General features: G+C 51.6%; 6 protein-coding genes across 6 annotated transcripts; 3 read left to right on the top strand and 3 right to left on the bottom strand.

The window, feature by feature from the left end:
- Positions 1 to 1,604: 1,604 nt before the first annotated feature.
- On the top strand, positions 1,605 to 1,796 carry Z519_00124 (uncharacterized protein; the record flags this gene model as incomplete). The annotated part of the gene is made up of 1 exon (XM_016757883.1): positions 1,605 to 1,796. The coding sequence occupies one exon, from the start codon at positions 1,605 to 1,607 to the stop codon at positions 1,794 to 1,796; it is 192 nt and encodes a 63-aa protein (XP_016625132.1).
- A 1,257-nt stretch (positions 1,797 to 3,053) lies between these two features.
- On the bottom strand, positions 3,054 to 7,890 carry Z519_00123 (uncharacterized protein; the record flags this gene model as incomplete). The annotated part of the gene is made up of 2 exons (XM_016757882.1): positions 3,054 to 3,175; positions 3,285 to 7,890. The coding sequence occupies 2 exons, from the start codon at positions 7,888 to 7,890 to the stop codon at positions 3,054 to 3,056; spliced, it is 4,728 nt and encodes a 1,575-aa protein (XP_016625131.1).
- A 1,092-nt stretch (positions 7,891 to 8,982) lies between these two features.
- Positions 8,983 to 10,320, bottom strand: Z519_00122 (uncharacterized protein; the record flags this gene model as incomplete). The annotated part of the gene is made up of 4 exons (XM_016757881.1): positions 8,983 to 9,341; positions 9,394 to 10,101; positions 10,153 to 10,218; positions 10,269 to 10,320. The coding sequence occupies 4 exons, from the start codon at positions 10,318 to 10,320 to the stop codon at positions 8,983 to 8,985; spliced, it is 1,185 nt and encodes a 394-aa protein (XP_016625130.1).
- Positions 10,321 to 11,090: 770 nt separating this feature from the next.
- Positions 11,091 to 15,396, top strand: Z519_00121 (uncharacterized protein; the record flags this gene model as incomplete). Its single annotated transcript, XM_016757880.1, has 7 exons — positions 11,091 to 11,250; positions 11,309 to 11,835; positions 11,890 to 12,240; positions 12,290 to 12,424; positions 12,477 to 12,543; positions 12,591 to 12,722; positions 12,767 to 15,396. The coding sequence occupies 7 exons, from the start codon at positions 11,091 to 11,093 to the stop codon at positions 15,394 to 15,396; spliced, it is 4,002 nt and encodes a 1,333-aa protein (XP_016625129.1).
- A 3,015-nt stretch (positions 15,397 to 18,411) lies between these two features.
- Z519_00120 (uncharacterized protein) lies at positions 18,412 to 20,301 on the top strand (the record flags this gene model as incomplete). Its single annotated transcript, XM_016757879.1, has 4 exons — positions 18,412 to 18,662; positions 18,733 to 18,874; positions 18,952 to 19,332; positions 19,387 to 20,301. The coding sequence occupies 4 exons, from the start codon at positions 18,412 to 18,414 to the stop codon at positions 20,299 to 20,301; spliced, it is 1,689 nt and encodes a 562-aa protein (XP_016625128.1).
- Positions 20,302 to 20,978: 677 nt separating this feature from the next.
- On the bottom strand, positions 20,979 to 21,817 carry Z519_00119 (superoxide dismutase [Cu-Zn]; the record flags this gene model as incomplete). The annotated part of the gene is made up of 4 exons (XM_016757878.1): positions 20,979 to 21,098; positions 21,203 to 21,354; positions 21,445 to 21,624; positions 21,721 to 21,817. 4 exons carry the CDS (start codon positions 21,815 to 21,817, stop codon positions 20,979 to 20,981), a joined length of 549 nt encoding a protein of 182 aa, XP_016625127.1.
- Between the last annotated feature and the right edge of the window lie 756 nt (positions 21,818 to 22,573).

Here is a 22,573-nt window from a genome sequence, read left to right as displayed (position 1 = left end):
TGGATACCAAGAATGGAAGGAGATATACAGGTACTTAGCGTTACACAAGATAAGGAAGAGGGGGAAGTTATCGTTAGACAAGTAATATCTATTATAAAGGCCCAAAATCCCGGCCGACTCTGAATGATCTCCCAGTCATCGGACTGGCTTGGTCTTCATGAAATGTCCCCCGGGTTGGAGTCATGGCCATCAAATTGTCACAGCTAACTTTTCCGCGGGCTGGAGGGTTTTCTCCTCTAGATATTGTATACCCCCGCCATGGTTCTTGCAGACGGACGACTTCAAATCCTGCAGGGCATTGCAGGTAGGAAATGAGCAGACTCAACTCAAGGCGCACGGTTAGACGCCTCAGGTAGCCTGGTTTGCCCAACACCAGAATTGACCCTTGCCCGACCATGCGGAAGGGGCAAGGGCGCACCACGACGACTAAACAGGTACCGTGGCGGGATCGAAGCACAGCCTTCTGTTCAGGGATGGGTAGGTAACGTCAGGTAAGGGAAACCTATCTTCATCCGGGCCCTATTGTAAATCTTCGGCTAACATGACCATCATCACCTACAGAACAGTGGGCACAAATACTTTTCGAAGAAGGTTGACGCTCAATGGGAAAGGAACCAAGCTTTTGCGCTGGGGTAGGGTTACGGCTTTCAGCATCATTCGTCCGGGCATCCCTCTCGATCGTTCAGCGAGATGCTCTAGCAATGATCTTCACCAGTTCAAGCAGTTCAAGCTTTTCTTTGCATTGGCTCCACAACCAGCACAGCGGAGAGATGTTCCACGGCTTAGCCGCTTAAATGATCCCTCCTGCCCTGTTGAGGAGTCTCCGGCGGCGCTATCACGGCTAAGCGTCATCGATCGGGAGTATAGATAAACGGTCCTTTGGGATCTCCCCTGGAGACGGAAGTCGTCCTGAGAAGTAGCATTCAAACATTTCGATCTTGTATTGGACTCAAAGAGACATCACGATTTTTCTCAGGCCGAGTCGATGCCACTGCAATTATCATATATCCCCTACGTCCCCGTCCAAAGTCAGTCCAGAAGCGACTATGAGCTCCTTCGGTCCAGAGCGCGCTCGCACGCAGCCAAGTTTAGGCATCGAGAAAATGCCAACACGGTTGTCTTTGACAAGCATTGTTCGCCCTTGCCCACATATCCGCATTACTTGAGATCCCGCTCTGAGACAGCATCCGGCAACTAGATCGATGGACTCGGTCTGTCAGAGGAGAAGGCCTTAATTCTTTTCCACCTCGACTACGTTGCTGGAAGTGCTCGTTATGGCGCATGCTCGCTATTGACTTCGGTGAGTGAACGCGTCTGTCCTCATTACACAATACGATGCCCTAACCCGAGTCTGGTTATACACTGTGTGATACCCACGGGTGAAGAGGTGAACGAAACTCTGGACCACGCCGGTCATTGGTCACAGTTGCTTCAATCAACGAAGCCTGGAACGTCGTCAATAGGACACTGGGGACTCGAGAATATTACGAAGCATGAGGACTTCCTTCACGTTCTACTTGGTCTGACAAAAGTTTCTCACACTGCAATCGCTTTGTCCTGGTTCTCCATTAGCACAGGATGCCTTCATTCAGGTGGGCTGGGCAATGTCGAAGCAGAGAGCGAGGCTGGCAAAACCGAATGCACGTGCAGACGACGAGGCCATCCTGACAATTCTGTACTTGGCAGTATTCGAAAGAGGTCTTGGGAACGATGTGGCGTTTAAGGCACATAGAGCTCAGGTCGACCAGATGGCAGCTTCGCGAGGCGGTGTCAGTCAATTGGGCCCAAACCGTTGAGCCTGGCAACCTTGACAGTGTAAGAGTTCCTCCTTTTTGCTCGGAAAGTGTGGCTGCCGAATTAGGGTCCATTGCCAACCGACTCCAATATTGTTATTAATAATAATAATAGTCACCCAGACTTCTATCCCTTTCCGGAAATCAGCCCTCCGACCCACCGGCTAATAACTAACTAGTGACGACGAGGGTTGAATAAAGGCAGTCTCCTAGGCCACATAGATTTAACTGGGCCCAATACACTTTCATGTCTCATTGCCCCAAAGAACCGATATTCACGGTGTATTCATTCCGCGCAGCTTCTCAGAATGGCCCTCAATCGCTGTTTGTCTGTTGACCGTCCGGTTCACAGAATTCAGTGTTTTCCGCCCACGAGTGCTCCGATCAGTCAAAGAGATGATGCTAGAGCTTCTCCCCAGTGCTACATAATCGAGTTTGTTAGCACTGGCGAGATATTTGGGCAGAGCCTGACCCAGACATCCTATCTGCGTGGCCCAGACGAGGATTGTAGCTGAGCCCCCACAATATGTACGCACCCAGCCAGCCTTGACCCTTAAAGATACCGGCCTTGGGATCTGCAAAGTGACTGTTAATGAGGCGAAATTGCTCTTTATGTATTTACCTATCCTCCAGGTCGTTACATACGGCCTTGGGCCAAAGTCATCTCCTTAACGAACGCAGTCTGCTCCAACATTGCACATTACGCATATCTGAATATGTCCACGTTCAACGGCCCTGGGTTTACATGGCAGAAATAAAACAGCGCAAGGCGTGTACGAAGAAAGCAAAGAGATAGCCAGAACCGACACAAGGCTCTATCGAGTCTCGTTCTCTTGCTTCCAGCTTCGCCCCGACATTAACATTGACATAGTCAGAGACCGCAGAAGACGCCGCGCCCAGAAAAGGAACTCCTTTGCCAGCCGTAGAGGAGACCCAAGTGCTCTAGTAAACTCCGCAGTGCTATGCCCAAAAGGTGTGTATAATTACTTGCCTCAGCCTTCTTCGCAATTGCTTCTTTGCCGAGGAGCATGTCGATGATGAGGCCTCTTTGTTCTAGATTTCTTCTTCCCTCGATGTCTAGGGCATAGACGCCAACCATTCGTGGACTAGGCGGTAGTCTCTTCCACACGTAATCATCAGAAACATTTTGGTTCTCGCTGCCGCGACCAAGATTTTCCTGACACAGAGCAGGGAACGAATTGTCACGGACAGAGAAGCAGCTGTTGGGATGAAACCGACCCAATCGCCACCCAATTTGCACTATGCCATCATAGCTTCAGAGTCACTGATCGCTCCGTCGGGAAGGCCTCCTTGTTCTTGCTGAGCCATTGCTTGGGCGGAGACAATTTCCGCCAGGCGTTTGAGACGCGGTGTCTGGAGCCCTGTTGTATCTCCTTGTCAGTACAGTCGATGGACACAGTTTGAATGGCTTCCCTCCAAAAGGAGTCGGGACCGAGCAGCGTGAAAAAGGGGAAAGAGTAAAACACTTACATGACGGGGTATACGTCTCCAGCGCAGTGATGACCCTGGGCTCAGCAATCTCATAGGGACCGCTGTCTTCCATGTCCACTGGCGCAAGCAACAGAACGTCACTCTTCTCAGTCACCCTCGACGCTACAGCCTTCATGATTTCACCATTAATAGGCTGCTCGTAATCGGCGACGAGATACTGATTGAGCAGTTTCTGAATCTGATTGGGCGAGAGCATCCAACAGATATCCTGGATGATTTCAATGTCGTTGAGCGTCGCTTTCTTGAGCTGGAGCAGCTTAGTGGCCTGCATGAGATGCTCGAGTTGGAGAGTCCCCTCGGGCATATCGTGAGACTTGCACCACTCTTCGATACGAGTGATGTTGTAATTAATCTGCAGACCGCGCTTCCACGACAAGAAATTGCGCCGCATAAGTAGATCGTTGAAGGCAGTCACCCCCACAAGACGAAGGAGCTCAGTCACCGTTTGGGTAATGATGCTGTCTTCGAGATAGTATGCTTTCATGGCTTTGAAGACATTGTTCAGGAGACTGAGGAGGTTGTCCATGCTATACGCGGGAGTATTGTTCGAGGGCAGCAATTTACCCAAGAAGCGGTTGCTTTCATTGGTGACGAAACCGGGTAGCGACTGCGATTCGATGATTGCGGGCACAATCATCTTATGCAACTTCTTCTTCAACACTTTCATCCAGGTGTGGTAGATGTTGAACTCGAGAGATTCGAGATCGTGCTTGACAATTTCAAGTAAACGATCGTATTCGTAGTTGTCGGTCTTTTGCGCCTCATACCAATCTTCGGCTAGGAAGACAAAGGAGAGCATTTCATGCACGTTGGACAACCAAAATGCACCGGGATTGATCGCTTCGTCGCCCTCGTGTTGCATGACTTCTTGCTGTATGGATTGCATGACATTGGCGAGGAAGCGTTCGGATTCCTTGACGAACCCATTGTTCCACATCTCAGACGTTACCAGATTGATGAGGTAAGATGGGAACAAGACCTCTTTGTCCGTAGGTGCAGGGTTGGCGCCTGGTTGGGGGATCTTGATGCCTCGGATAAGACCCATTGTGACTTCGTCGTTGAGTTCTTCTTCCTGCGCAAGGAGATTCTCGAGCTCCATCTCAACACTGTCTAGACCAGGGTTGAACGTAGAACCTGAGAGAGTCTTGGTGTGAGAGTCGATCGCCATTGAAACAGGGCGGGCACTATATGCGGCACTATATCTGTCGATTTCGCTTCGTTCGGCAGCTCCCGCGCTTCGTCGCTTGAGAGGCTTCTTGGATGAAACAAGGTTGATGAGTCCGTTGGCAAGCTGAGAGGTACCATTGGCATATTCTCCGTTGGCGCCGTTCGCGGCTGGTGGAGGTGGCGCCCGTCTGGCAATCTCAAGCTGATCCTGCAGTTCGTTGATTTGTTGTCGCAGAGTGCCTCTCTCACTTTCATGCGTGGACACTGACTGTCGCAATTTTTCGAGCTCCGCATTGGAAGTCTTCAATGACTCTCGAAGCTTGCGCTCTTCTTCTTGCAGTCTCTTTGCGTTGCCCATGTGTTCATCGTGGCTGGTCTGCAATTTGGCATGTTCTTCTTCCAAGGCAGCCAGGCGCGCTGCTACAATACCGGCTTGGTTCGCCTCACTCTGAAGCTCCCGAGACCGGGTCTCCAAAGCATTGTGTCTCGACCTCCAGGATTTCAACTGACTCTCGTAATTCTCCAATTGGGAAACCAAGGACTTGTTTTCTCGCTTGAGTGCGCCAAGAGACTGTGTGAGCTCCACGACCTTGTTCTCAAGTTTATAGGAGATCTGCTTGAGATCGCGAGCCTCTTCACGCATTTTCTTATAGTCGCGCCTGGCGACCTTGCCGCGCCACAGGTTCTGCACAATGACCACCTTTCTGCGATATTGCCTCCAGGCACGTAATGCTCGCCACGAACGGAAAGCTCTTTGGATGGTGACCGCTGCATTTCCGATGCGAGTCTCCAGGATATTTCTCCTGCAGAGATAACCTTTGGCAATGGATTCGAATAGGATAATATCGTTCCTGATCCGAATGTATTCTTTGCGTACTTTCTGTCCTCGCCACACTCTTTGGATATCTGTCGCCGCCTTTGTCCGTCTTGTTTGCTCGGTCTTTCTTCGAGCCAGAAACGCTCGCGTAGCGGCTTGGAAATTGAGGATCGACTGTCTGGCGTCGAGATATTTGTGTCGGTAGTATTTTGCCCGCAAATTCTTCTGGATCATGATGGCACACTCTTTCAACCGAGCCGAACGAAGGTTCTCTAGAAAGGCCAACATGCCTGCTCGGAAGAAAATCTTGGTAAGACCAAGTTGGTACTTGTCGGACTTTTCGTGGGCTGTCTTTCCTAGGGCTTTCACAAGGATGTTCTGTGCCATCGTACGGATTTCCGTTGTCCATTCGTTCGAACGACACAACATGTAGTACCTCAGAGCAAATTCTTCGTACGTCCATCGTGTAGGATAACCGGCGGTGCTGATGCGGACGGTTTCCAGAACACCGCACGCCCGTAGTTGACTCAATACCATGGGCCCTTCGAACTTCCATGACTCCTTTGCTTCATTAGGCTTGATACAACGAATATAGTGTGCATCAGTGGAGTTGATGGTTTGCATAAGTTCAATGAGAGAGCTCTTGAATATGCCTCCCAGAGTAGGTTTGCGATTAACAGCGACACCAACTCGGCGTCCACCTCCGGGGGCAACGGTTTTCGAAGATGTCTGAGCAGTGTCCTTTTCTCTCACCGCCGCGGCAACGTCCAGCACGTCAACCAAGAAGGCATTTGTAGACTTCTTAAGCACTTCCATCTGCTCATCCGGTACAGTATCCCGGTTCTTATCGATGAAGCCATCGGATTCGTAGGTAACGTCGAGGGCATAATGACAAACCGTGAATGCCGACTTGCCAAATCTGGGTTTCTTGTAGAATTTCTGCTTGTCCGCCGCAAAATGGTGATGCAATTTTGTGACAAACTGTTCGTCCGAGCCCATTGGCAGTCGAGATTCCTCGTCCAAGAGAGACAAAATACCAAGTTTCCCTTCGATAAGATCAATACAAGGTTGATTGTCGGAAAAATCGATAAACTTCCAGTCGATCTCTTCACGCATGTATTCTTCCTGTTCAAGTTTGAATACATGCTGATTGAATTCTTGCTGGAGCTTCTCGTTCGCGTAGTTGATGCAGAATTGTTCGAAGGAGTTCTTTGCAAAATGTTCAAAACCGTAAATATCAAGCACCCCGATGAAAGTATTCAGCCGTTGAAGGACATCCTCCGTCGCCAGGCCGTGATTAATGGTTTCCACTAGCCAGTCGAATAGGCTAGAGTATATGAACTTGGCCACGGAATCGCGCACGACGGTGGCCTGCTGCTGCGTCAGATTTGAGGTTATCTTTTCTCCTCGCGTGATGAGTTGCTTCTTGACCGTCCATTTGGCAAAATCGGCCGCGTCAATCCCTAGTATGCCGCAGGCCTGAACCAGCGAAGGCTCGGTCGCGGAGAGGGTCGAGTCTGAGCGAGTAGCAGTGATTTTGATATTTCCGATGTGTAGGAGAGCGGCAAGGACTCGGAAGATCTCCTTTTGGGTGGCCTCGGAAACGTTGATTGTGGTGAAGGCCTTCCTTGTGGCTGTAAATTCGGCAGCGTCGTCGACACCATCGATCGTGGGTTCGTTGCCTTGATTCAGATAGTCAAACTCTTCCACGGGCAACAAGCCTAACTCTTGTTTCTCTTCTTCTGTCGCACCGGCTACGAGCTGGTAGAAGATGTGATAGTTTCTCTCCTTCAATGGTTGAAAGACAAGTCGTGATCGTTCAAGCAAATATGTCCTTATCCGGGCGCCAATGATGTCGGTGTTCTGGTCAAACATGATTTCAATGTATTTTCCGAATCGTGAAGAATTATCGTTTCTCGTCGTCTTTGCATTGCCAAATGCTTCCATGACCGGATTTGTAGCAAGGATTTGCTCCTCGGTCTCACTTATGGCATCTGCTCTCGCTTTGGTCCCTTTGCTGGCCTGTCCAGGGGCCCCTCGGGTTGCGAAGTACCGCATGATGTATTTGGCACTGACTGTTTTACCGGCACCCGACTCGCCGGACACGACGACAGTCTGATTCCGTGAATCCCGCAACATATCCGTGTATGCCTCTTCCGCAATGGCAAACAGATGGGGTGCTTGTGATGCTCTTTGCTTGCCAGCGTACACCTGGACCATCTGAGGGACGTACAGCGAGTCCACCCGTGCAAACGGGTTCGTCGCTATCAGCACAATCCCGCTGTAGGTGTAGATTTCTTTCTGCGCATATCGGAGCTTGATGGCCTGCAGGATGGCAGGTTCGTTTAGATGGGACAGGTTGGTCAGGTCTTCGGCGGCCTCGAACATGGGAGGGTTCATGAGGGGAGGTAAAGAGGCATTGTGGGTGTCGAGAAGGGCAGTCTCGGTGGTTTCGACTGTCTGTTTGGACTCGTCGGAGAGACTGAAGACGAGGGCGATTTTGCCGTCACCCAGATCTTTTCTCTGCTCAAGCTCACCGGGAATGAAACCCTCGGACTGGTTTGGGAACCAGGCCCGAGTACCGATCTCCCAACTCGCCATCGCGGGCGGTGCTGATGGACGTATGAATAGGACTCTCAACTGCAGGCAATGGGGGCAGCCATGTATTCGGAGTCTGGGAGGAGCGTCTGGGGGGAGACGTGTTCAATCACAGGGGTTGTGCTAGCCTCACAGGTGCAGAAAGAACGACGAGAAGTAAAGATGCGTACAATATTCGGGGCAGAGATGAGAGATGGGACAAAGGGATGGCGATGAGATGTTGACTTGATTGTCTGGCTTGGGTTTGAGGTGCGGCTGTGATTGACTTGCGAGATGTCAGAAAGTTTCTCAGGGACTCGAGTTGTCGACGAGACGCGCTCCCCCATGCATCCAAGCACCAGCTTGCACCCGTGGTAAATAGGCCCGGTGGCCCCAAGCCCCAAGCCCGCACCAGAGCCAAAGGGACCAAAGGTCGTGCTGCTCTTCCTGCAGTCCGCTCACCCATCTGGCGCCTTTCCTCTTCGTCCTAAGCGCGAGCTTCATCTTCAGCCCCCTGACAGTGGCCCTGGCATCCACCCAGGCCTTCAGAAATTGTCCGCCGCCCATGCCGATGGGTTTAACAAGTGGCAACTTCCCCCCCTTTTTTTTTTTAAGTAAACTATGCTGCAACCTCAAGGGTTGGTCCCAGACGCTTGCTGGCAGCATTCCTTGCGTCTTCGATGAGATCTTCCCCCAGATGGCCTAAAAAGGGACATTAGATCTTAGTTGCAGGAAGGATGAGGGACTACTATTATTACCACCGTCGCCGTGCTACGTGGCCAGTTTGCCTTTCTTTCATTGCCCATACTCACCTTATGCTTGAAAATATTGCTTTCCAACATAGCACGACGTACTGCTGGGAGTGCGGACTAGCATTTGTCACTGACTAACGGAAATCTGTTGCTCTTCTGTAATAATGATACCCATGAACGCCCATCTTCAAGCTTTGGACCACAAATTCATGTAGGAATTGTGAAAGGAACCCGTTGGGCTTGAGTCGCCCCCTGTGCCCTTTCACCCATTATCGACGAATCGATCATGACAGCATCGTTCTCAAACGCCCATTATGCCCAGAGCGGGTCAAGCCGGAACCCCGATCCCAGGTATTGGGACCATTTACTGATTCTTACATTCTGAGGTTTGTTGAGAACGAGGTTTCCCGCCCTCTTCCTCGTCGTCTTCGTCAGACTCAGCCTCTTCCTCATCCTCGTCATCTTCATCCTCTTCGTCATCGAATTCGGCGTCTTCGGCATCCTCGAATTCCTCATATGCCAACGCCTCACCAGTGAACCAGTCAATAGCGCGAGGAATAAGTTTCTCCTTGATATCCTCGCCCAGCTGATAATCCAGCTCGAGTCGCTCTTCGATGTCCGAGGCGATCTCGTCGTCCTCCGTCGGAGCAACAGGCGGTGAGAAAAAGTTGAAGAACGACTCGGTAGGAACCGTCTTCTTGATCACTCGGGTCTGTTTCGTGTCTGTTCTGCATGTCAGTAATTTTCAGCCTCACCAAGTGCGCCTGCGACTTACTCTTGTTTCGCTGCTTCTTGCTCTCAACTCGGACAGTAAGATCCTTGCCCGCCTTCCAGTCGATGTTGTCGCCCTCGGCGTGATCGTAGATGAAGTCGCCGCCATAGCCACTCTCCTCTCGGTAGTAGTATGTTTTTGAAATGGTCTTATTGGTGAAGAAATCATTGGGGCCGAACTCGAAGATCAAGCGGAAACCTGGACGATCAAGGTATTCCATGCGAATGTCGGTCAAGGAGCGGAGGGCTTCTTCGTCTCGGTCCGTGATGAGCTCGGCAAGGGAGATTTGGTTCTTCATGGCAGAAAGCCAGAATTCAGGGATCCCCTTCATGTCCTCCTCGGTTGTCTTGTCCTCCTTGTCTGCATCATCTTCGGGCTCTTCCTCGTCCTCGGGTTTCCCAGCCTCGACCTCGTCCTCGGTAGGCTCCACCTCGCCATTGACAATGGCGGCGCGCTTTTGGTAGAGCGGAGTGAATTTGGCGAAGTATTTCTTCTCCAGCTGGAGGACTTCTTCTTGGAATTCCGACTCCAACTTTGCGTGGTCCTTCTGGATTCCCTTTAAACCAGTAACCCGGCGGCGGACGGGAGCCGGCAAGGACTCGATATATCCTGAAGATCGGCCGACGAGGGAACCGAGCTTCTGCTGCATCATGGATACAAGAGCGGGGTTCTTTGCAAATATCGACGCAGCGGCAACACGATCCAGGTCCTCTGTCACGGGTTAACTTCATGTCGAAACTGGCAGTATTGGCACTTCCTCACCTTCAGCGATGGAGCTCACGTTGGGGGCAGTGGCGTGTGAAGAAATGGGCGCATTAGATGCAGGCGCTGGAAAACTGTGAGTGAGACGTAACATGAAGCAAACGGGGAGGACATACTGTTCTGCGGTGTAGGGGCGGTCAGGTTTCGAGCCTTGGGTATTTCAGCCATTTTGCCTTTGGTTCAACAGGTTCAATCCAAGGTCAAGTTGCGTGAGTTGTTGAGGAAGAAATCCAAATGTTGAGTAGACGTTGGGTCTTTTTTCAAAGCGGGTTCGGCTGGCGATTCCGCGACTCTCCCAGAGACGCTTCGAGGGTGATTCGGAGGGGTGCGTAAAGAGGAGCGTCACTTGCTCCTCGACTGAGGAACGATGTTGACAAAGAATAGAGGAAAATGGAACGGAAAGATTGAAGATTTTTGGGCAGGCCGCGTGAATTGCTGTGCAATAAATCAGTTTTGCCTCCGAGTCCCACGTTCTTGCTGGTGGGGGACTAGTGCGAGAGTGCCACCAAGTGCCTGCGCTGTTGTGCAGAATCACCAGTTGGGAACAGCAGCTACGCTAGGCCTCCCCAGCCTGAACGTGACATTCGCCAGAGGACGGCGAAGGGTGGCCCAACTACGACATGTCGAAATTTTTTTTTTCCCGGTTTGGAGGATTTTAGGTATTCGAGATGGCTTCACAGTAACGTTAATACCCATAAGCAGAGATTCACTTGTGGTTGTTGGGCTGGTGCAATTGAGTGCTAGAAAAGCTATGGAAAAGTCCTGCCCCCGGTGATACATCATCCCCCACCCAAATTCAAGCCTAGATTGATATTATCTACATGTATCCTGTGCAGCTGCGCCAAAGTCGCCTCTCACCCATCGCCCATATCCCTTACTTCTTCTGCCACTAGGATGAGTTGATACGCAAGTTCATTGTGCCTGCGGCACTTCACACCATGGACAGCAGCGCGCATCACGAAGGCGCCGCTCGGCGCTCCTCGCGAAGGAGGAGCTCAAGTGCTGGAAGAATGCACAGGAGAGATTCGAATTTGAGCACTGCAAGCATAGTCAGTGATGTCGAGATGTCGACAACCGACGTGTTTTCTGGGCCCATATGTAAGTTTGTCATCCAGCCGACGTCGCATGGTTGACGCCCCCTGACTTCGTTATCCAGCAGAATCTGTGCCCTCTTCGGTAACGGGATTCGCGTATAGGGTGCCCAGAAGGCGGGCTGGGTCGATCAGTTCGTTCACATACTTCACGGAACAAGAGCAAGAAGCGCCCAGTGTGTTCTCAGACGAAGAGGCCGTCGAGAGCGACGAGGAGCAGGGCCACCTACCCCACGAGGACCGAGACTTGGAAGCTGGCCTTGAGCATACCACCCCCCACCGCAAGAGTTCAAGCAGATACCGGTCGTCTTCTGACCAGCCGCTACTTTATAGACACGATTCAGCTAGAAGCGACACTCAGAAACACGAGGATGGCGGCAACTTTAGTCAAAAACTATACATTGAGAATGAGGATCTGACAATGGCCATAGCTGGATTTACCACATCTACTATCGGCTATCTGACTTATATGGCTATCTGTGTCTTCACCGCGGGCATCGGGTATCTGGTCTTTCGCTGGATGCCGCGATGGCGCATATCTCTTGTTGGATCTCCATCACCCCTCAGAAAGTGCTCTTGGGTCGTCGTAGAGGTGAGCTATGGCCCAGAGCGACCGCGCCTCAAGAACAAGGCTAAGAAATTTCAGAATCAATGGGGCGAATTTACTGTTCATTATGTGGTGTCAGAGGATTATGGCCACCCAATGTCAACTGTTTTTACGCGATCCGGCAAGGAAAAGCTCAATGGCTATCGATATGACAACGATGCAGAGTTGCGGCGCCTGCGGTATCTTGATTATAGATACATGAGGCTCTTGTATTACCCCGTTGAAGATAAATTCGTCTTGAACAACGACTGGTGGGATCCGCAATGGGTGTCGGTGAAAGCTCTTCGGGAGGGCCTAGACACCGAAGAAAGAGATCCGAGAGATCAAGTTTTTGGCAAGAATATGATCGAGATCCAGCAGAAGACGATTCCAGAGCTACTTCTTGACGAGGTTTGGCCCCCCTAGATCCAACTCTTTTTCGAGCGCTGATTTCGGGAAGGCTTTTCACCCCTTTTACATCTTCCAGGTGGCCAGTCTCATCCTCTGGTCATTAGATGAGTACTACTACTATGCCGCGGCAATCTTTGTTATTTCAGTGTTCTCTATCACCACCACGGTTGTAGAGACTCGTTCGGTACGCGTACTTTGATTCTGGCTCAGGCCCACGGATCCTGATGAGTTCACAGACAATGCAGCGACTCAGGGAAATCTCGCGCTTTGAGTGCGACGTTCGCGTTCTTCGCAATGGCTTTTGTAAGTTCAACTCTCATCCGACCAGATCGATGCTGACCCTGGTGTAGGGCGGTCCGCTCTTTCAAGTGAACTGGTTCCTGGCGACGTATATGAGGTCTCCGATCCTTCTCTCTCACTGCTTCCTTGTGACAGTCTGCTCCTCGCAGGCGATTGTATCATCAATGAAAGCATGCTTACCGGTAAGCCCAAAAGAAAGTTGCCTATTTCAAGGCTGATTTCACAGGTGAATCTATTCCTGTGTCAAAAATTCCCATCACCGACGAGGCTCTGCCGTACATTGATCTCGGTGCAACATCAATTCATCCAAGTGTAGCTCGCCATTTCCTGTTCTGCGGTACGAAAATCATCCGTGCAAGACGCCCGCAAGACACCGAAGACGACGAAGCTGTTGCTCTTGCGATGGTGGTCCGTACTGGCTTCAACACAACCAAAGGTGCCCTTGTACGATCCATGCTTTTCCCTAAGCCGTCAGGCTTCAAGTTCTACCGTGACTCTTTCCGATACATTTCAGTAATGGGCATCACCGCGGCCGTCGGGTTCATTGCGTCATTCATCAATTTCGTCAAGCTCGGTCTGGCCTGGCACTTGATCATTGTCAGGGCCTTGGATCTTATTACAATCGTGGTGCCTCCCGCTTTGCCTGCCACTTTAACTATCGGAACGAACTTCGCCCTAGCTCGACTCAGAAAACAACAGATTTTCTGCATCAGCCCGCAAAGAGTGAATGTCGCCGGCAAACTGGATGTTGTCTGTTTCGATAAGACGGGAACTCTGACCGAGGACGGTCTTGACGTTCTTGGTGTACGACTTGTACAACATCCGGAAATACGCTTTGGGGACATTCTGGAGGAGGCGCGTGAGCTTCTACCTCCAGCTTCCTACGACCGTGATCCGACGGTCGACTATCGAGTCAACAAAAACATGCTCTACACAATGGCTACTTGTCATTCCCTTCGGCTGGTCGAGGATGAGCTCATTGGCGACCCACTTGACCTCAAAATGTTTCAGTTTACCGAGTGGTCATTCGAAGAAGGCTCCCGTAGCACCAGCCACTTTATCGAGCCTGGAACACAACAAACGGCACCAAGCGTGGCACGCCCTCCACATGGTTTTGAGTATGATTTGGAAGATTCTCAGGACAACGACACCCCAGTCCGTGTCGAACTGGGGATCTTGCGGTCGTTCGAGTTCGTTTCGCATCTGAGGCGCGCCAGTGTCATTGTGCGACAGCACTGTGATCCCGGTGTCAATATCTACGTCAAAGGCGCACCAGAAGTCATGAAGGACATCTGCACTGCATCAAGCATTCCTGACGACTTCGATGATCTGCTTAACTACTACACCCATAAAGGTTTCCGAGTCATCGCCTGTGCCTCGAAATACATTTCGAGATTCAGCTGGGACGATGTCCAGAGCATGGAACGGTCGGAAGCCGAATCACGGCTTTCGTTAATCGGCTTCATCATTTTTGAAAACAAGCTCAAGGAAATCACTACCGAGATCATCGAAGAACTGAACGAAGCCAAAATCCGCAATGTCATGTGTACAGGAGACAACATCCTGACTGCTATCAGCGTGGCGAGAGAATGTGGTATCATTGATCGTAATGCGCATTGCTTTGTGCCTCATTTTATTGAGGGTGACAAGATGGATGCACAGGCACGGATCAGCTGGGAAAGCGTCGACAATCAAATCTATCAGCTTGATGAGCATACAATGCTCCCTCAGCCGTTACCAGCCGAGGACGACAACGCAGCTCCATACGACGCAATCGCTATTGGCGATTATACCCTGGCGGTGACTGGAGATGCTTTCCGCTGGACCATCGATTTTGGATCCACAGAAGTGGTGCAGCGGATGCTCGCCAAAGGAGCAGTCTTCGCTCGAATGTCTCCAGACGAGAAGCACGAACTTGTTGAAAAGCTACAGAGTATCGACTACTGCTGCGGATTTTGTGGGGACGGCGCAAATGATTGCGGTGCACTCAAGGCTGCAGACGTTGGTGTCTCACTTTCGGAAGCTGAGGCATCAGTCGCCGCGCCATTCACCAGTCATATATTCGATATTTCCTGCGTTCCAGCCCTGATCAAGGAAGGTCGTGCAGCTCTGGTGACCAGCTTCTGCTGCTTCAAGTACATGAGCCTGTACTCGGCCATTCAGTTCACGTCTGTGAGTTTCCTCTACGCATCGGCATCGAATCTGGGAGATTTTCAGTTCCTCTTCATCGACCTTGCGTTAATCTTGCCACTGGCAATATTCATGGGCTGGACGGGTGCATATCCAGTCCTGAGCAAGAAGCGTCCTACGGCAAGTCTTGTGTCACGAAAGGTCTTGACCCCGCTACTCGGTCAGATTTTGCTTTCGGTCCTTGTGCAACTGGTTGCGTTCGAGACTGTCCAAAATCAACCATGGTACATACCGCCGCGACTGGACAAGGAAAAATCCAATGTCGATAATTCTCAAAACACCGCCCTGTTTTTGGTGTCCTGCTTCCAGTATACACTGTCTAGTGTTGTTCTAAGTGTGGGGCCGCCATTTCGACAATCACTGGCGACGAATGTGCCCTTCTGCGTCACGATTGTGACGGCGCTACTGATTTCCTTGTATATGCTCCTCGACCCGGCCAGATGGGTGGCAGATTTCATGGATCTGACGGAGATGTCAGCGGATTATAAAGGTTTCTTGCTGGTGTTGGCGATGACCGGGTTCACCATTGCCTATCTGGCAGAGCAATATATCTTTCCTCTCCTGGCGAAATACATTGGGCGGCTCAAGCTGAGGCTGAGGCCCGGCCACGCGAAAAAGAGAAAGCAGTATAAGATTATTGCGGAGGAAATCCAGACGAGTACATAGATGGGTTGTATGTATGTATGTATGTAGGAGGTAAAGGAGAGACGGAACCACCCAATTGCTTTCTCAAGTGACAGGTCTGTTCCTCTCTGTACAGCGAACACCCACATGCGCTATTCAGGCTACTCTGTCAGCACGGTCGAATGTCCACATGAGTTGGCGCTCCGCGTACCGTTCACAAAACTCCATTTTTTTGAGGTCCTACCGCGGCGACGGTGTCTTTTTGTTTGCATATGGGAGAATGAGGAAGTAGATGGCTTGTTATTCTGTTTTTGAGAAGGACGAGGAGGCAAAAACAGGAATGACGGAATGAGCAATACCGGCGATTCATGGAGGGATTGTCGTACATTGACCTTGATCTCTTTAGTCAGATACGTCCATTGGTACGAAGTGAGGGCCCCATGGCAAGGAGCGATTTATGCTCTGGTCCCTCTTCCTCCGGGGCCATTGCATAGAGCGGTCTGGACCCTGGTTCCCCTGCAGTAACGCCGACTCATGCATAGTGGCTCTATATACAATCGGTGGCTGCTTGCGTTGCGCTGCGCTGTTGTCCACGCCTTTCAATTTTCGCCCGGACAGCTGATGGCCTTCCGAGATCATGCCTGCTCTTCTCTTTCTGTCCCGGTTTGCTTCACCCTCTTTTTCTCGGCGTCTTTAATCTCATTTGATCATCTCCTCTTCGGCCCCTCCCAATTCATATCTAGTGGTCCCAAGGATGCTTCAATCCGAGTAACGCAGGTCCATCTTGCTTCGCTCTGTAAAACAGCTACATCCCATCGTAAGCTCGGACACTGGCAGAACGCGGCGGTTGTCTCGTTGGAACTCACAAAGAACCACATTGCAGCTCCTAGCCCGGTCGCGCAGTATCTGTAGAAAGGTGGTGCGGCGTTGATTTGACGGACGGGGTGGTTGCCTTTCCACACGGGTTTGGCCATCGCAAACACGGCCGTCGGAACTTCTGGAGGTAGCGAGATGGCTCTGAGGCTGCGTAGAGAGAAGGCGAAAGACGAGAGGCGAGAGAGGTCTTTTCAGCAGTGTGGTGAATGGATGAAGCTATTCGCGGCGTGGGAAGAGAGCTGCAATTGAGATGCAGTGGGCATGTCAGTCGGGCTAGAGGTTGCGTTAGCGCTTCACTCGGAGGATCTGTGGTTCGCCGTAGTCATTGACACGTCATTTGAAACACATCGTACTCTCTACGAACGATAACCAGCAGATGGGCCATTTACTCGATGCTACTCGGTACATAAGGAGGAAGGAGATGTGCCATTGTCATTCTCAGTTCAGTCCATGTGCGGCTTTCTACCGCAGTCCTATGGCAGGACTTACATCGACACCTCTAAATCTGATAGAGGAAGAACGAAAATCCTCGTCAAGGATGCGCATGGACTTTCCGAATTGCTTATAGCAGACTTGGCTCGTTGAAAGTCAACGGAGCTTTGAGCCGACGCCATGCCCCCTGCCCTGCAAAATGTTGATTCCGTGATGGGTTTTGATAATACGAAGTAGACAGGGATCGAAGACGGGGTCCCGTATCAATCACTCTTTCGGTCGTACTGTAGGTAGCCTCGTCGGCTATCTTGGGGGGTGTGGAGAGTCGGTCAACGTATTCCACAAACGGCTCTTGCTTACTCGACGCCGACTCAAACATTACTTCAGCTTACGAGGGTGGGTATTTGATCCAATCGGAACCGAAAGTCGCGGCTGCGTGGTTGGCGTGCATTCGGTTGTAACCCGTACTCGTACCGTTCTAACCACCATGGAGGTTGAGCACGCCTGGAAAGGCTGCGCAGACAGACGCGTCAAACATTAAGCAGGAGGAAGCGGCAGGCAGCCGAGGGCGCAGAGATCTGGCACACCATTTCTGTAGGGTGCCTTGGGGCGAGAGATGCCCGACAGGATGGAGTATAGGTACGTAGAACAGACCGTGGGAGATATTTTTGGCCATGTATGGAAATGAAGCGAGTCGACAGAGCCGAAGAGCCAGAGTAATCACGGTAATCACCAAGCCAGTGCCCAGCTCGCTAGGTGCCCAGCAAACACAAAGGGTCCCCAAATTAAGTTGGACATCGTCACTCTCCCTTTTTCCCAGTTTGTGCCAGAGGAAAATGGCTCGGATCAATGTTTCGTTCAGAGTTGATGGCCTCAGGTGTTCAAGCCCAGCCTTTCGGCCGGTGCAGGCGTCCGCAACCCGCAACCCGCAACTCGGCACGTATTTTTGCGTTCGCTCTCCGAGCCGGTAAGGAAACGACGGGCGGGAGGTGGAATATGCGGATACGAACAAGAGAGGAGAACAAGAGAGGAGGTAGCGTGGCTGAAGTCGGTAGCGAGTTGGGGCTCTGAGAGGTCCTATGGTGGTGTTCGTGGTGGTGACCGTGGTGGGTGGTACATAGTTGTACTGGTAGTTGTACTGGTAGTGACTGTAGTTGTACGCTGCACAAGCCAACACAATAATGCTGGGGAATTTTGGTGATGGCAGGATGACATCAGCGATTCCCCTTCACAGTTCCAGCTCAATCAGATTTCTCCCTTTTTGGCTGCCTCTGGTGCCTCCATCATGACAGTCACTGCCTTTGAGCGTCAAAGACGCCCCCCTCAAGCCCCCTGCACCACTGTATTTCCCATTTCCCGTCCCCCTGGGCCATTTTGCTCCTTGGTTCCGGCCAGCCCGTTCGGTCGCTAAGATAATTTTATCATGGCCAGAAACGGGTCCTGCAAGCAAAGGGCTTCTCTTGAGTCTTGAACATCTGTCGGCACGCCTAATATCACACTTCTGGTCCCTGCGGTGTAGAAGCTGCACCTTTAACTTATCCTTTTTTCCCCTATTGAGACCTAGTAATGAATCATTGACTTCTCAACTCCTCCCCAGAAGCTGACCAAAGTCGTTGCCCTCCTAGAGCCCTTGTTCCCTGTCCCCTGCGGCCCTCGGATCTCGAACTTGTCCAACCGGCTGCACACCCTGTCCCTGAATTGTACCATTTCCTGGGCTGCTTCTCAACAACCCTCGCCCTCGACCCCGAGATGAGCACCCTCTACAGAACCCTGACCGGTCAATCGCAAAAGTCGCATCACTCGGATCATTCCGTTGGCACACATGCCCATCCGACCTTGACAAGAACCACCACTGCAGACCCTTTAACCGGCACTCTCAATCATTTAAACCCAACCCAAGAGCAAAGGCTCCACGAGTTCAAGGAGCGGCTACAAGAGGCGGGATGGTGGTCGCCCGACGGCGTCAATGGCAAACCCTCCCACGATGACGGAACTTTACTGTACGATCCCTACCTTGATTCATGGGCGACCGACGACTGTGGTTCTCCGCTAACTGGTATATCTTTCCAGCCGATATTTGCGCGCCCGCAAGTTCGATGTCCAAGGTGCCGTCGGTCAGTTCACAGAGACGGAGCAATGGCTCAGGGAGCAACGGGTGGAGGAGCTTTACGATAATTTTGACGTCGAGGCGTATGAAAAGGCACGGCTAATGGTAAGTCAATGGTGTCGGCGGCACCCAACCAGTGGGAGACATGACAGATATCTGACAGTCGGATTGGCAACATGTAGTATCCCCAATGGACCGGCCACCGTGACAAACGAGGCATTCCCATCTACGTCTACGTGATCAAGGGTCTCGACAGCAAAAACGTGCATAAATACCAAAAAGAGTCGCAGGCCTACAAGGACAGCCTTCCGAACCACAAGGGCCTCACTACGCCCGCCAAACTGCTTCCTTTGTTCGCCCTCTACCAGAATCTGCTCAACTTCGTCCTGCCCCTGGTTTCCACGCTCGAGAGACCGAATCCTGAAGTCCCCGTAACCAACTCTACGAACATTGTCGATATTTCAGGCGTAGGTTTGACGCAGTTCTGGAATTTAAAGGCCCATATGCAAGACGCCTCTATTTTAGCCACAGCACATTACCCCGAGACCCTGGACAGGATTTTTGTGAGCAAAATGTCACCCGAGTTCTGCACGCAAAAACGGCGCTAATCTGGTTAGATCATTGGCGCCCCTGCTTTCTTTCCCACCGTCTGGGGCTGGATCAAACGTTGGTTCGATCCCGTGACAGTCTCCAAGATCTTCATTCTGAGCAAAAACGACGTGAAGCCTACCTTGGCCAAGTTTATGGAAACAAAAGACTTTCCAAAGCGTTACGGCGGCGATCTCAACTGGGACTGGGGTGATCTGCCGCATTTGGACGACGAGACTCGGACAGCTCTGGAAAGAGATGGGAATCAAGGTTGGGTGAGGGGTCCTTGCTTGTGGCTCGGCGGGCAGAGAATTCCAGTTGGATCTGAAAACGGTAAACCCAGGCGGCCGAACCTAGACATTGAGAAGATGAAACCAGTTGTTTATGCCGCCGATTACACAGAATTCCCGGTCCACCCGGACCAAAAACTGTCTTCAGGTGGAAAGGCACCTATGCCCAATGGGACTGCATCGCCACATCATCAGGCCGAAGAAGCGGCGGCGGCGGCGAACGGAGGAGCTACGGTCGCAAATCTCATCGCGACTCAAATGGATTCAGAACAAGAATCACAACCGGCACCCAAAAAAACACCGTCAACGGCATCTTTACAATCTCAACCTGAATCCACGTCATACCCTCTTGCCCATCCACCGGCCCAACCCCAGCCCGGTCCTCTTCCGACACACACCATTGCCATGACGACCGCCATCGAAGAGAAGCTCGCCCGGGAATCGATCTCGGCTATCCCGCCCACCGCCAACGGCCACATGAACGGTCACGCCACGGGACCGGGCGAAGGACATCCTGAAGTGCTTGTGTCGAGCGACACGAGCAAAGGGTTGGCGATCGAGGCCGAGAGATTAACCCTCTCAGAGACGGTGAAGAAGGATGGAGAGAGCGAACGGCCGGTCATGGAAAGATTCGTGACCGCGGCGGAGGTGTGATATAACCTCAGCAGGGCTTCGAGCCTTTGGGGAACGGTGGCTCTATGCGCGGCCATTGGACTCCAATCTGATTCTCACATGGGATATGGATACGGATGTTCTCCGCCCAAACGACCGGGCACACGAATGGGAAGGTGAAGCAGTATGTATACACGATACCGACATAGGGAGTTTTTTCACATTCTATCGCGAGATCCTCCTGGAACCTAATCTGCATTTTTTGAGGAGGGCAGCGCGGGTGTCTTGTGCATTGTCATTGCGGGTTTTGGCTGTCTGGAGCCGGGCTGCTCTGCGGTTGCGAACGAAAGACCGTGCGGAAAAATACCCCTTACAAAGAAGAGAGATATATATATACATAATAATGACTTCGGATAGAGACGGTTCTGGATCGTAGGTGCTTTGTGCTTATTGCTTTGGCTATCTATGTGTGGATCATTTACTGCGTACAACAAGATAGCTGAAGGGCGCTTTTGTAACTTCCGAGACACAAAGCGTCCCATGTCACGGTCGATCTTGTTCAACACCCGGTAAAGTCTTGCATGTCCATTCATCACTGGTGCAAAGTTTGACATCTTCGGCCTTCATCCTGCATTTCATCTGATTGGAAGAGGCCGATGACGGTACCAATCGGACATCGCGACATGGTGCTTCGTGCCTGCGTGTCGTTGTCAGGTCATTTATCCGGCGATACCAATGACCCCGCAAGCTGGTCGAGGACCCGCGTTGCCCGTCTTCTTGCTCTCCTCATTGCCGCCCTTCCCGAGGTCATCGGTGCCTGCGTGGACGACGATGGTTCGCTGCAAATGACATTAGCTCATGATCAATGTAAGCCCAAATGTGCACATGACAATAGATTTTGGTAGGAGCTGCTTAGGAGGTTGTCATTGCTGGAAATACGTACGCCGAGGACGCTGTGCTCGCCAATCAACTTGACGAAGCTGTCGCTGACGCTGCCCTTGGAGTTGCCCTGAGCATCGGTCTTGATGTTGCCCAAGTCACCAACGTGTCGTTCCTGATCAGTTGGGCCGCCGTGGGTCTTGCCATGTGGGTTGTCTAGGAGAATATTCGACGTCAGTATATCAATTCCTTGTCTTCCCTCCTCTTCTTAGGGTCTCATGGATCGGCAGCTCATTTAGAACGTACAGTGAGGACCAGCGCTGGTGCACCCGTTGGTGTTGTCACCGAACTGGTGAACGTGCATGCCACGCTCAGCATTGGGGTCGTGGCCCTGGATGTCCCAAGTGATGGTGGTGGGAGCCGACTCGGAAGCCTGCTCGAAGGTCACTTGGCCAGTGATCTTGGAGTCTCCACGGAGGACAGCAACTAAGAAGACATGTCAGTGAGGATGGTTTACAGGACAGGGCGGACGGTTTGGTCTGGCTGTTTGGGGTATCTAGGAAGATGAACGAGAGCTTTAACCGAACTGATTGATGCTGACATCAGGGGAAATATGGTCGGGACATTCCGTGGAATCCAGTTCTTGCAGATAGGAGGCTGACTGACCTGCTTTGACCATTTTGGCGGAATTGGTTGCGATTGTTCAGGGAGAAGGAGGATGCTACAGAATGTACCAAAGTAAATCAAGATGATAGCTGGGGTTTCGAGAAGACAGATGGAAGTCGGAAGAGATTTTACGAAATGGGAACTTGGAAGTAATCAGAAGCCGATGGAGTTAAGAGGAAAGAAGCCTCCTACGAGCGAAGCGGGCACAACGATGAAGCAATTGAATGACCGTTTGGAATGAGGGGCTGCATCATTGATCGGGATACCGCCATCGCACCTGCAGTGAGGGGCTTGGGGGGTTTTCGGTGCCAAGACTTCCAAGACTGCGCAATGCAGCGAAGTGCTCCGCTCTTTCGGCCGCTCCAGATAATTCCTCTTCCCACTTCCGAAAGCCAATCACACTGCAGGGCTCCCAGTTCTCCATCTCCACCCGTATATACCAGTAATTCTGACTGAACGGCTTACAAGTAGAAACTCGTGACATGTGCTGCACCCCCCCATTACCCCCAGACGCATGTGGCATGATACTTGCAGACCCTTCAAACATACATCATTACCTCTTGAGACCATCAACAACCCTTGTGCCCTCCGTTCTGTACGAGAACCATCCAGGTACACGACGGAAAGGCTGTTTCGCATCCCACGCCTGCGCCCAGTCACCCATTTGTGGTCAGATGCTGCCACTAACTTGTCACTGACTTGACTTGGTTGATGCCCATCCGTCCTTCACTGTCTGTATATCAATGCTCAAGGTATATTGCTATCTTTC

The sequence above is a fragment of the Cladophialophora bantiana genome (genome assembly GCF_000835475.1).
Source record: "Cladophialophora bantiana CBS 173.52 unplaced genomic scaffold supercont1.1, whole genome shotgun sequence".
Classification (NCBI taxonomy): domain Eukaryota; kingdom Fungi; phylum Ascomycota; class Eurotiomycetes; order Chaetothyriales; family Herpotrichiellaceae; genus Cladophialophora; species Cladophialophora bantiana.
This window is presented reverse-complemented; position numbering and strand designations above follow the sequence as displayed.